The following is a 13,732-nucleotide window of genomic DNA, read 5'->3' on the forward strand; positions in this document are numbered from 1 at the left end:
GTGAAAGGCTTTCCAAAACTTGTTAATCTATATTATGAAAGTTGGCCAACTCTCTCCATCCTCCTTCTGCTACATCAGTAATGGAGAGAGTGCCACATGTCCATCATTCTTTATGTTGGTTGACTGATCCTCTTCGTCTTCCTTTACTTGATTTTCATAGTAACTGCTATTTCGACCCTTTCCGTCTTCTCTTGCTTTGATTTTTGTAGTAACTGCTCCTTTATAATATCTCTCACATCCTGCAGTTTTTTTTTGTAGTGAACGAAGATGTGGAAGATGAAGGTCAACTATATAGAAATGAGAATTTGAAGATCAAGCATATTCAGAGAGTACTCTTTTGAAGAAATCACCAACGAGACTTGGCTTTAGAATATAAATTAGAATTCTGAAAATAACAGAGGACTGAACTTCTAAAGAAAAAAAATGTCTTATACTGATATTAATACAATCTTAACATCATCTAGAAATTGTCTAATTGAAACTGATTAGTATGCTAATTTTTCCAAATAGCTGATGGGTATAGCTTGCGGCTTTTTAGGCTTCTCAAGAGTCTATATCCACGCATGAACAAATTTATATTGATTGTAACTGGTTATTTTTTGTAGCTTACCTATACTATGTTAATGCATTAGTAATTATTTATTTCTTTTACTCAAAATAGATTACAAGTTAGTTCATCATGGGACTTGCATGCTATGTTTTGCTTACTGTTTTCTTTAATTATTCTTATATTTCTTGCTTTGGTACGGTGTAGCAGGTTCGAAAAAAACAAATCCTTATATGGCAGGAGTCGTGAATATATAGAGAAATATGTTTAATTAGTTCTTCTAATTATAGTTTGTAAGTGATTATATACATTCTCATTCGATAACAAACAAGAAAAATCAAAATTACTCCATCTGCAAACGGTGTTTGTTTTCCTTCTCTGCAAACTTTTTTTCTATGACTCTATCTGCTCAACTATATATACACATGATTGTACGTTCATTCTCACAATGGTGAACCTTAAGAATTTTGTCTTTGAGTGGTGTTGTTTCTAAATTTTTGTTTTATGTATTTAGGGCCGGTATGTGTATTGTTAAATGTAATCTTACTATAGAATAAGAAGAAACTGGTCATTTTGTGTTTGATTCTTAATAGATAGAATAGATTATGAGACTTGGGAATTGGTCAAATTTACTACAGCTTTTTTCCTGACTGCTACAGTGCCAGAGTAAAAGAAAATTCAATCATGTGTGGTGGCTAATCCAATTTCCAGTCACATGATATGATATTGATCATCATGGTTTGTGCTTTCGTTTTTGACTACTCAATATACAAAATGATATTGACAGTAAAAATGTAATCGTTCGTATCATCAAAAGATAAGCTGCGCAGTGCACGGGTACTCATCTAGTGCTAATTAATTTAACCACATCAACTCTTAAATGCCACTCTAAAGTTTTTTTCTTTTTTTCTTTTTTCACTATCAATCAAAAAGAGTTGAATGATTGATTTTTTATTTGGTATTTTCCTCTTGTAAAATAATTCTGTGTTGGGATATGAGAGAAAGAATTATGAAAACCAAACCGCGAGATTATTTTGGTTCATGTATGGAGAAAACAATGGAACTATATATATAAACGTTTTCATGGTATATTTCTTACCTTTGGTCTCTTCGTTTTAACAATGTAAGTAGAAACATTGCAGAAGCTCTATAATGTATATATAACTTAATACCAAGTTTCCAATCCGGAAATTTTATCCATATGTTTTAATTACTGTCGGATGCAAAGGAAGAAAAGTAGTTGCTTTCTATGTGATGGTTGAGAAAGTGTAATAATGTGTTCTAACAACTTCACTTGTTTGTGTAATTCAAAGCTGTTTTATTTAATCAGAACATTAAAACAAATCATCAATGACTCTTCTCAGCTCTCCCTTGATCATTGCTACCGATGCAACTGTAGCCCCTCAAAACTGCATATATAAACCCAAAAACGTTATAGTGAGAGTCAAGAAAACTGAAATATGTCTCTTCCAAACATCAAAAACATTGGTCTTTCAGAAGTAAGTTACCTTGGTTTTGAGATTCATTGTGAGGAACTTATTGAGTGTGTGAGATCTTACAGAGAAAGCATCCATGTGAAGATTGCTCACAGTTTGCATGATGTCTGCAACTACGTAGTCTTTGTAAGAACATCTTACTTCGATCACAACTTCTGTTTCTTTTAGTTTAACTATCAAATGTGTCTTATCTCTGAAAACAGTGACTTATTCGGTTTCTCCTGAATTCTCATCGATCTTTGTGCTGTCATCGTTGTTCCCTCATGTCTCTTCGATCGACACAGAGTCATTAAGTTACAATATTCTTAGCCTACGACTAAATATCAAAATACCGTTTTTTAAGGATTCATCATGAAACCGAAGCACAAAATCACCTATGACAAGTTGACAACCCAATGTCCAATGAATCTAAATTAATATCAAAAGAAGGAATTTGAGATTTGGCATAGAGAAAAAATGCACCTCACTGATCGGATTAGCATGAACAGTTCCTTCGTATAGCCTCATACCCATCATGGGTAACCCATGTATCGGAACAAAGCAAAAAAAATCCTTCAAGTTTCCGTACAGAGGACACAAAGTTAGGGTTCTCGGGGAGAGCTTCTCTTACCTGACTGTATTATTTCGACCCAAAAGCCCACTTAACATTAAATAAGCCTACAGAGGATCAAGTCAATTACATGAGGTTTAAGGTAAACCATATGATGATAATACAATGTCGGCATAGAAATTGAATTATTAACTTTGACGAATCCCACATCGGGAAAACTTGAAGATCTAAGCTAGTATATAATAAGGATGACTTCTAGCATTGGTTAACCAATTGGCTTTGAGGAGGAATAAGCTCGTGCATCTTCCCATGATTTCATAATCCTCGACCCAATAGGGTTCATTCTAACAAGTAATGGATACATATATGAAACCAAGAATGATGAATCTCGAAGGAGATAACGTCTTTGAAGGGAAGAAACATGAGCCAAAGCCAATTGGTCTTTTTTTTTTATGCTATATCTATGAATGATAACCACCGCCCATAAATTCTCTGAATTATGAGGGAAAGTGTTAGATGTGGTGCGACCTCGGTGAAAGGCTTTCCAAAACTTGCTAATGCTAATTAATTTAACCACATCAACTTTTAAATGCTACTCTAAGTTTTTTTTTTTTTTTTCACTATCAATCAAAAAGAGTTGAATGATAGATTTTTATTTGGTCTCTTCATTTTAACTTTTAACAATGTAGAAACATTGCAGAAGCTCTCTATAATGTATATATAACTTAATACCAATTTTTAAATCCGGAAATTTTATCCATATGTTTTGATTAATTACTGTCGGATGCAAAGGAAGAAAAGTAGTTGCTTTCTGTGTGATGGTTGAGAAAGTGTAATAATGTGTTCTAACAACTTCACTTGTTTGTGTAATGCAAAGCTGTTTTATTTGGAGTTACAAAAGCACACCAACGAAATCACACTCACTTACTACTCCGTCCTAACCAATCATTTTTATCTTCTTTTTTTTTAATTACTATTTCTCCTAACTCATGTACAACACTTTTTTTTTTCTTTTCAACAACTTATGATACAACTTTATTTAATTCTCACCCTAAACCAGATTTAAATTAATATAATGGTTTTCAAATAAAAAAGATCAGATACAAAAAAAAAAAAAAAATCAAATGTAAGCATATAAAAATTAAATTTTTTTTTTCTAGAACATCACATATTTTTTTAGTAAAAAAACTTAAAATAGTTTTAAAACGCGTAGTAATATCCAAAAATTACTCAGACTTTAGTTTTGATTACAGAGTTTTTTTTTTTTTCCCAAAAACACATTAATTTAATAATTTATCACCAGAAATTTTTCGTTTTCTTTTTTGTTTTGTTTCAATTCTCAGCCACTTCATATCAACAACTTAAACAGACCCAATATAATTCATTCTTGTTAGACTCCTTTGTTACATAATTTATCCTTAATTTTCTATCAACCTTTCAAATAAATTAAAAAAAATTCTGAGTTCTTTCAAACTTTTATAATTTTTGTGGGACCCAGATCTCAACAAAATTCTCCTAAAACATGTGTTGTGTGTTGTTTACAAAGGCTGACAAATAAAAACAAAATTTTGTTTTTTAAATTTCGAAAACTTCTTGTATAGCCGTTTTAGGTGAGAAACCCCCAAACAAACAAAAAAAAAGCTTCGATTTTTATTTATTTCTTCCTTTGGTTGAGACTTGAGAGAGATTTTTTTTTGTTTGCCAAAGAAGAAAGTTTCGATTTTGAGGTTTGTAGGGGCAATAATGGGTGAATCCGCTGTTCTATTTCAACATTCCTACTCGTTCGCTGCTCCTCCTTCTCGTCATGAATCTCATGAGGTTTGTATTTGATTCTGCGATTTATTTGATTCCTCCCAATTTCGAATGTTTCATGGTTTCAATGGCGATCCAGATTGTAAAGTTTTAAACTTTAGAGTTGGAATGATGGATATGAATCTTGAGGTTGATTTTGTTGACAAGGATCTAAATTGGGTTTGAGTTTTGAGCTAATGATTTTGATTGGAAATAGTTGGATTCACCAAAAAGTTTCTAATTTTGGTTGGATTTTACCAGAAAGTTTCTAACTTTGGTTTGAGATGTTTTTGTAGATTGTTAAGATTTTGACTTTTGTTTTGTTGGATTTTGCAGGATAATCCAATTCATGCGCTTAGTCAATCAGTTTCATTTGGAAGGTTTGTGACTGAGAATCTTGAATGGGGGAGATGGTCAAGTTTCTCACATAAGAAGTATGTCGATGAAGCCGAGAAGTTCTCTCAGCCTGGATCTGTTGCTCAGAAGAAAGCTTTCTTTGAAGCTCATTACAAGAGAATAGCCGAAGCAAAGAAAGCAAAAGCTGCAGATGAATCATTTGAATCTGATCCTAAACAAGAACCTGAAAGTGTTGTGGTGTTGCTTAGCACTTTGGAGACATTGACTAAAGATGAGGTTAAGGAAAACGAGCGTGATGCAACTGAGTTAGTTATGATTAGAGAAGAAGAGTTGGTGTTGAGTATTGAGAAAGATGACGAGCCCGAAAGAAAAAGTGTTGCGGTTTTGGAACAAGAAGACGCTGAAATGGATACCTCGTTAGTTAAACCCGTAGTTGCAGATGATTTGCAAGAGAAAGAGAAAGAGAATCACTCAGAGGATGCAGAGTTGTTGGAGAAGAGCTATTTGGTTGGAGAGAAAGAAGAAGAGAGAAGATCCGTAACCAAGAACTCATCGGTGTTTAGATTTTCAATGGAGACATCAGCAACTTCAGAAACTACGGATAAAGCAATGGAGGTTGTTCTCTCACAGGAAATAAGGTAACAAAAGGAGCTTTGATTGTTTGCTTTAGAAACTTGTCCTCCATCTGATTGTTTGCTATTGTGTAATTTTGCAGTGAAAAACCGATAACTCGTAGATCGCCAAAGAAAAACGAAAAGCCAGTTAGTCCTAGATTTGGTTTCTTGAGGTATGACTGATTTGTTTCTTCTTCTTGAATCAATGTGCATTTGAATTTGATGTTCTTGTCCTAATGTATACTGTTGTTGTGATGTAGCTGTTTGATGGGAACTAAAACTGAAGATCAAAACCCGACTAAGAAGAAGGTAAAGACTTCGATTTTAACTCACCATGAGAAGAAGACATTTGAAGTGAAGACTAACATTAGCTGCATTGTTTTTTTCAGAGAAAGACAGGTAAGAAACCAAGCAAACCATTTCTATGGCTTTGCTTCAAACCTGAGATGGTTGGGGAAACAGAAGCAGCAAGAAGAAGGTAAAAAACACCAAAAACAAAGAAGAGGAACATCTGAGAACGCTTTGCAAATAGAAAGATTGAACCTTCTCTGTTGGCTTTCAAATCTTTTAGAAAGATCTGTCCTCGGATTCGTGTATGGTAATAATAATAAAAAAGGAATCTTTGAGTGCACAGTAGCAAACAAAACCGAATAGCGGAAGAAGGTTTGTTTCGTTTTTTTTTCTTTCTGGTATTGTATCTTTTTGAACCTTTTGTTGTATGTAAGTATCTTCGTCTTCAATGAAAAAACTGTCTCCTTTCATAATCTTATACGTGATTTGATATATTCATGTTATAATGTTGTTCATTGAGATGTGACTGCAGGAACCTTAATTCTGATTTAGAATGGGATGAGTTCTTCAGCAAAGGTATGAACTTTACAGAAATTATGGTTATAAAATTATGATAAATTTGCAAAAGAAAGTATAGTTGTTGGAGACTTTGGTCTGATTTGGAGTGGAAATGAGTTGTTGAGAAAAAGGTTTCAACTTTATATAAATTACAATTATAAATCAAAGTTTTTGATTGAAGAACCAAATCACATTTACATAGATAGAATCATCAATCATTCATCCCCAAAGTTATTAAAAATGATAAAATTTACAAAAGCAAAAGCAAAGACAAATCATTGGGGGATAATCAATTCAAAGAGATAATCAGTCAAGTCATCATTTCTTCAACCAAACACCATCCTTCTTCATCAAATTCTTCCACATGTTCCATCATCATCATCATTCCCACATCACAAAAACTCATCCTTCCTTCATCATCATCATCTTCATGTGATATATCTTCATCTGTTTGACCATCATCATCATCATCACTCTGTATTTTCACAATTTCTTCTACAACACATCCTCTGTTTTCATCTTCTTCTTCTTCATCTTCTTCATCATATTCATCATCATGATCATAGCCATAATCATCAGACATAAGGTCAAGGATTCCGGTAGCCGAGAAACCGGAAAGCTTCAAACCGGGTCTGGCCTCCCGGCCCGAAGCGACCTGCCAAGTCAGCATCTTGTAGGAAACGTCACTTGATCTCACCTTCGAAGAGCCTTTAGTCTTGGCTTTGGATTTGGTGATGGGATGCATATGGCACTCAAGGCACCTTGCTTGACCACATTTTCCGGTGAATTTGGAGTGATTGGTCGGCTTTGATGACACTTTGGTAAACAATCCAGCGGTTGGGCGTGAAGTCAAAGGGTTGACCAGCTTCGATTCGGGCCTTGGATTCAGCGACGGAGGTAGAACCCGGTAAGTCCTCACCATGCCGTGCTGCTTGCCTTCTCGCTTCATCTCTGCCGTTGATTGATGAGACCTTTAGAACAAAGTGAAGAAGAAGGAAAGATGTAAAAATGTGAAATGATAAAAAAAAAGGTTGCTTGAAGGATATAACAAGAAGAGGAATATGCTTGCGGGACAAGGAATAGTCAAAAAGTCAAGACAAAGTCCCTAAAGTGAAGCTTGTGGACCAAATCAAAATGAGTTGTGTAGATAACTTCAACTGTTCAATTATTGGAATTTTTCTAACTTCTTGTTATTCTTGCAGAAAAAGAAAAGAAAATAAATAAGGTGAGAACTGAGAACCAAACTACACGCAAATTCCCCCTTATATGTTTAATGTTTTAATTTAGTAAACCTTCTTTATAATAACTAGGACTCAGACCCCTGCGATGTCGCGGGGGAAGTATTTTAGAAAAAAAGTAAATAAAATTTAAAATTTAAAATTTAAAATTATACTTTATGAAATCATTTGAATGTAATATAATAGTTTGAATACATAAACATTAAACATAAACTGTTACTAAAAACACAACCATCAAAATGAAAAATTATAACAAAAAATATTATGTAAACTTTGCAAAAAAACATTGTTTAAAGTATTATAAATGTAAGACATTATATGCAGAATTATGGTCAAGCTACAATTTAAAAAAAAAATCATTATGACTAAGTGATCCTAACTGAGAATATTGAACTAATAGTTGTAATGAGTAAATGTAATTTCCGATTAAATAATTATAATTCAAAACAAAATAATATAAATTTTAAATATTAAAGTAGTTTTAAACAAAATGTTACGATAAATAGACGCAACTATAAATTCTATATTAAGTTTTATTAAATTTCTATATTTCTATAATTATTTCTAAAATTTTAGTTAGATTATAGAATAAGTTGAATATTAGGTATTAATATTCAAATTATTTAGATTAAACATAAAACGGAAAATTTGTTTCAACGAACAATGATTTGTTAGTTATTGATAAAGAGACAAATATATAGAAAGTGCAAAAGACATCACTATTTAAAGACACACCTAATAGAACGAAAAGTTGTGATAAAAAAATATGAATAAAATATAGTGAAAAGCCACAACTCTACAATGAACAGATACAACTGTTTGAGTTTTTAAAAAAACAAATAAAAACAATTTTTTTTTCTTTTTTGTTAACCCAGGTATCCCAACACTCCCCGAAATAAATCGGTTCGCTTGGACTAGCCACGTGGGCGGCCAAATGGCACTCCACGTGTCGGCTCCTGGAACGCTGCAGCCCGTATGTGAATTCCGCAGTGGCCGGGGCTCGAACTCATGATGGCGGGTACCTCAGCTGAGGGTCTTTTACCACCAGAGCTAGAGGCTCCGATTAAAAAATGTAAAAAAATTTCTTACAAAATAATACTAAGTAAAGTCGCAACTGTTGTTCATATTTATTAAGATTGTTATTATTATTTTTAACTATTAAACTATTTTTAATGAAAAGTTACGATAAATAGAGGCAACAGTAAATTCTATATTGAGTTGTATTAAATTTCTCTATTGCTATAATCATTTCTAAAATTTTAGCTAAATTATAGAATAACATTGAATATTATATATTGATATACAATTATTTAGATTCAACATAAAATAGAAAATTTGTTTCAGCGAGCTTGTTAGTTACTGAAAAATAGACAAATATAAAGAGAGTTCAAAAGACATGACTATTTAAATTGACACACCTATTAGAACGAAAGTTGTGATGAAAAGATATCAATAAAATATAGTAAAAAGACACAACTCTACAATGAACATATACAACCGTTTGAATTTTTAATTAAAAGATGCTACGAAAAATCGCAATTGTTGTGTCTGCACTTGACTACACCTAATAATCCATATAAACTGCTTTTAAATAGAAAACGTCTTTATTACCATATTGAAAAGTCAAATACAAAAACTCACTATGTAATCCATCTAACTCTTGGAAAAACACTCTAGGTATTTTCATTAAACTTTTATATTTAAAATTAACTAAATGATGTAAATTAGATTCATCATTCCAAAAATATTTTGTTAAATCAAGAATTAGAGGAATTTCTTGACTTTTAAAAGAATGAATGCTAGAAAATAATTTAGAAAAATGTATAAACTGTTAAGATTGAAATTTTAGTTGATTTTGTGTCATGCCAAACAAAATGAAAACAGTTCAAACAAACAAATATATATATATTTCAAAAGATGTGAATGTTTCAATCAACACAACTTTTCAGTGAACAGTTGCAACTTTTCATAAATAACCGTTTTAATAATCCATCACGACTTTTCAGAAAATATCCAAAATGTACGATTGAAAAAACACAATTGTTGGTTGCATTTATTCGGATTGTTATTATTATAAATTATTGAATAAAATTGAATATTATATATTAATATACAATTATTTAGATTCAACATAAAATAGAAAATTTGTTTCAGCAAGCTTGTTAGTTACTGAAAAATGGACAAATATAAAGAGAGTTTAAAAGACATGACTATTTAAATAGACACACCTATTAGAACGAAAAGTTGTGATGAAAAGATATCAATAAAATATAGTGAAAAGACACAACTGTTTGAATTTTTAATTAAAAAAAATTACGAAAAAGTGCTACGAAAAATCGCAATTGTTGTGTCTGCACTTGACTACACCTAATAACCCATATAAACTGCTTTTAAATAGATTACATCTTTATTACCATATTGAAAAGTCAAATCCAAAAAATCACTATGTAATCCATCTAACTCTTGGAAAAATACTCTAGGTATCAAACTTTTATATTTAAAATTAACTAAATGATGTAAATTAGATTCATCATTCCAAAAATATTTTGTTAAATCAAGAGTTAGAGGAATTTCTTGACTTTTAAAAGAATGATAAATCTAGAAAATAATTTATAAAATGTATAAACTGTTAAAATTGAAAATTTAGTTGATTTTGTGTCATGTCAAACAAAAAGAAAACAGTTCAAACAAACAAATATATATAGATTTCAAAAGATATGAATGTTCCAATCAACACAACTTTACAATGAACAGTTGCAACTTTTCATAAATAACCGTTTTAATGATCCATCACGACTTTTCAGAAAATATCCAAAAGTTACGATTGAAAAAACACAACTGTTGGTTGCATTTATTCAGATTGTTATTATTATATAGATTTGATACTCCATTGTCTAACCGACACTATTAGAATAAAACTTTTAGGCTACTTATAAAACTGTTAACAAATAATAGTACGTAGTAGATTTATAGTTTATTAAAAAATTATAAAAAATATCAGTTGTTTTAAGTGTTTTGATATTTAATTATTTGAAGGAAAATTATGTAATAATGTAAAAACTAATAACAAGCAAAACAGTTTCGAGCCTATAAATTCCCATTTTAAGCAAGGAATTAGGAATAGGTTGTTCTATTGAAGCAAATGTTCCAAAAATATACAAGGAGCTTAGGAGGGCTTTTTGACTGGCGGCAACAAATCTATATAAGATGCAAACAACCTTATAATTAAAAACAAAATGATATAAACCTTTTCCACATAAACATAAATGTTTTAAATTGATAACACAAGAGAGAAAAAAAAACAGAAACATTAGCGTTATACGTCTAAACACAAGACGCAAACGCAAAATAGAAAAATTAACATTCGAAAAGAACAATAATTTTAGCTACGTTTTGGCGTCAAGATCGCCAAAACTTATTTTTAAACATAAGCATAAAAAAGCAAACAGAAACAAAAGATGTTGCTAAGCTTGTCTCATAAAGCTTAAGCAATCATCACACAACAGTTACGGATAAAATGATTGAGCTGAACACCATCACAACAATGTTTATTTTCCTCCCAAACCATCTTTCCCAGCTTTGGAGATGGACGACAAGTGTAAACCGACATTGTATTGTTCCACGGTTGAGCAGATGAACCCCCAATCACCAAAAGCATATTGCCAAGTGACTTAAATGCAACTCCCCAACCTAAAGCGGCATTTGCTTTCACAGGCACAACTCCGAGATTTTGCCAAGCATTTGCGTCTATATCATAAACCCATAGCTCGTTCAACCATGTTTCCAGCAAGTAGAGGTTGTCGTTGACCACTGCAATAAGGGGTGGAGATTGGGGAGTCATGAACGTCATGCCTTTGAGCATGTCTGGAATCAACCTCCATGAATCTGTTATCTCATCGTAACTTTCTCCACAAGTTAGATGTACATCATTTTCATCCCGACCACCAAGAACGTAAAACTTACCACGCAAGAAACATCCAGAGCTGATTTTTCTTCGCTTATTCATTACATGCATCGCTTTCCACGTTTTTGTGTCAGAATTGTATCTTTCGGCAACGTTGACAACTTCAGATTTCCCCTTGTCGCTTGCCTTAATCCCTCCAGCAAAAAAAGCATCGGTCCCATGTCTCGCAGAAGCATACATCACACGCGGTGTGATCATTTCAGTATCTTTGATCCACTTGTTTATCTCTAACTCGTATCGCCACACCACAATACGCTCCACCTCCCTTCCCGTGACTATCAAATGCGTACCTGCACTGATCGTTTCCTTATCTCCATGAAAGAAACAATCGTCAGAAGGAACTTTTGGAAGTTGTCGGAAATTTTTGAAATCTTTATCAAACATTGTCCAACAAGTTTCACCGCTCGAAAGCATGAACACGCACGGTTGCACAAATCCGCGTTCTCGCCTCACTCTAAAAATCTCACGACTTTGTAGCAATTGTGAAAACTGCTTGTTGAGAAAATTTAGTTTCCAATATTGAAAACATGAAACACGGGCAAAGATCTCGACCTCAAGCTCGAACAAAAGCTTAGAAAGACCGTAGCATGCATCTTGATCGTTGAGACTTGTTAGATTCTCCACTGTGTTTAGAATTTCTCCTTTTCCTTCGTCTTCCACATCATAGCAAGACTTTATATTCAGGTCAGGGAGTTTGGACTCAATGCTAACGATCAGACTCCTCCTCGGCTCAGGGATTTTAGCTTCGTCTTTTGACATCTTGTGCTGTAGACACCAAATCACAAAAAGAAAAAAACATATACATAAATAAATTGTCACTTAATAATATGAAAATGAATGCATTATTATATAAGCTATTTTAATAGAATTCTAATAGGAAAGCACCAATGGCGAAGATAGATATTGATGATTAAGTATTTAGAGTATGTTTCACATAAGTAGTTAGTACGTTAATATACCTTGAAAGTTGAAAGAGAAGACTTTTATTGGGTCTATCACTCAAATCTTGGTTTGACTAAGTTATTTAGAAAGATGAGGCAGAGCAGTAATACAATTACTAGAAAGTTACTAAGATATATATAGTAAATCCTGCTTGTAATCTACAATGTAGTCAATGATCTAATTAACCATCTTCTATAAAACAATATTGGTAAAAATACTTTGATAACTTTGACTGTTTTGTTAGGTTTTTAATTTTTTATTTAACTTTTCTACCATAAATTATTAGTCAATTTACAGTTTGACTGATATTTTTTTGGTAAAATGAAGAATTATTTTTGATAATATTTAGTGGAGATTAATATTTGGTACCTTTGGTATATTTAGTCAAATGTTCTTCTTAACCATCTTCCATAAAACACAATTTGTAAATATTTTTATAACTTTGACTGAATTTACAGTTTTGACTGGTTTTTTTGGTAATCTTTTTTTTTTTCAACGTTTTTTTGTAATCTTGTAATAAAGAACTAGATTTTAACCCGCGGTATACCGCGAAATTATTTTTTTACTAAAATCATTAAATTTTAAATTGTAATTGTTAGTTAATTTTTTACGTTTTATATAAAGTTTAAAATTATATAATTGTATTTTGATTGTTAATTCTACGATTTAATCTGCGGTTTATATACAACACAATAATTTATTTTTGTTATAAATTAATTTCACCAATCCAAGATAAAAATATTCGGAGGATGAGCCAGAATTCATTACAAAACTTATTAATATCCGTTTATATTATTAAGTTGTACCCGTTTGTTTATAATAATCATGTATATAGAGGTGTCAAACAGGTCGGTCCACATTTCTTTTTTCATGGACCGCAGCGGGTCAACCCGCTAAGACCGTGGTCGTTAAAGTTATGCCCAAGCATGTCCTCAACCTAAATTTTATATTTGTAGTTTTTGGGACAACCCGCCAACCGCAGACATACCTTGCTAAAATCCGTAATCCCGATAGACTTAATTGTAATGACCATCTTTTAACGGTACACCACAGACCTATAATTTCTATATAAACTATATCTTTAGAAATTTATTACTTTTTAGTATAATATACTGATGGTCGTAGCGATGGATTATTGACATTTTAAATTTATAAGAATATCGATCATAACCCGTCCCATAATAATTTAATAATTTATTAAATAATATATTTAAAACATTTTAAAAATTAAACTATACAGAAATCTGACTGTTTAGAAATTTAATTTTTTTTTGTTTTATGTATTTTTTAGGGATTTTATTTGATAATGTTACTTTTCTACAAATCTTGTTATAGATTAAATATTTTATATTTAGTAGAGGAACTCTTTAGATTTTCTATATAT

General features: G+C 31.8%; 3 protein-coding genes across 3 annotated transcripts; 1 reads left to right on the forward strand and 2 right to left on the reverse strand.

The window, feature by feature from the left end:
* LOC104732746 (protein WVD2-like 7) lies at positions 4,169 to 6,119 on the forward strand. Its single transcript, XM_010452326.2, has 5 exons — positions 4,169 to 4,411; positions 4,721 to 5,379; positions 5,457 to 5,528; positions 5,616 to 5,664; positions 5,745 to 6,119. Exons 1-5 carry the CDS (start codon positions 4,337 to 4,339, stop codon positions 5,835 to 5,837), a joined length of 948 nt encoding a protein of 315 aa, XP_010450628.1. The 5' UTR covers positions 4,169 to 4,336; the 3' UTR covers positions 5,838 to 6,119.
* On the reverse strand, positions 6,325 to 7,251 carry LOC104732747. Its single transcript, XM_010452327.2, has one exon. The coding sequence runs from the start codon at positions 7,151 to 7,153 to the stop codon at positions 6,515 to 6,517; it is 639 nt and encodes a 212-aa protein (XP_010450629.1). The 5' UTR covers positions 7,154 to 7,251; the 3' UTR covers positions 6,325 to 6,514.
* Positions 10,778 to 12,441, reverse strand: LOC104732748 (F-box/kelch-repeat protein At3g27150-like). Its single transcript, XM_010452328.1, has 2 exons — positions 12,366 to 12,441; positions 10,778 to 12,171 (listed from the first exon to the last, which is right to left on the reverse strand). The coding sequence occupies exon 2, from the start codon at positions 12,163 to 12,165 to the stop codon at positions 10,927 to 10,929; it is 1,239 nt and encodes a 412-aa protein (XP_010450630.1). The 5' UTR covers positions 12,166 to 12,171; positions 12,366 to 12,441; the 3' UTR covers positions 10,778 to 10,926.

Source organism: Camelina sativa, chromosome 12 (assembly GCF_000633955.1).
Source record: "Camelina sativa cultivar DH55 chromosome 12, Cs, whole genome shotgun sequence".
Lineage (NCBI taxonomy): Eukaryota > Viridiplantae > Streptophyta > Magnoliopsida > Brassicales > Brassicaceae > Camelina > Camelina sativa.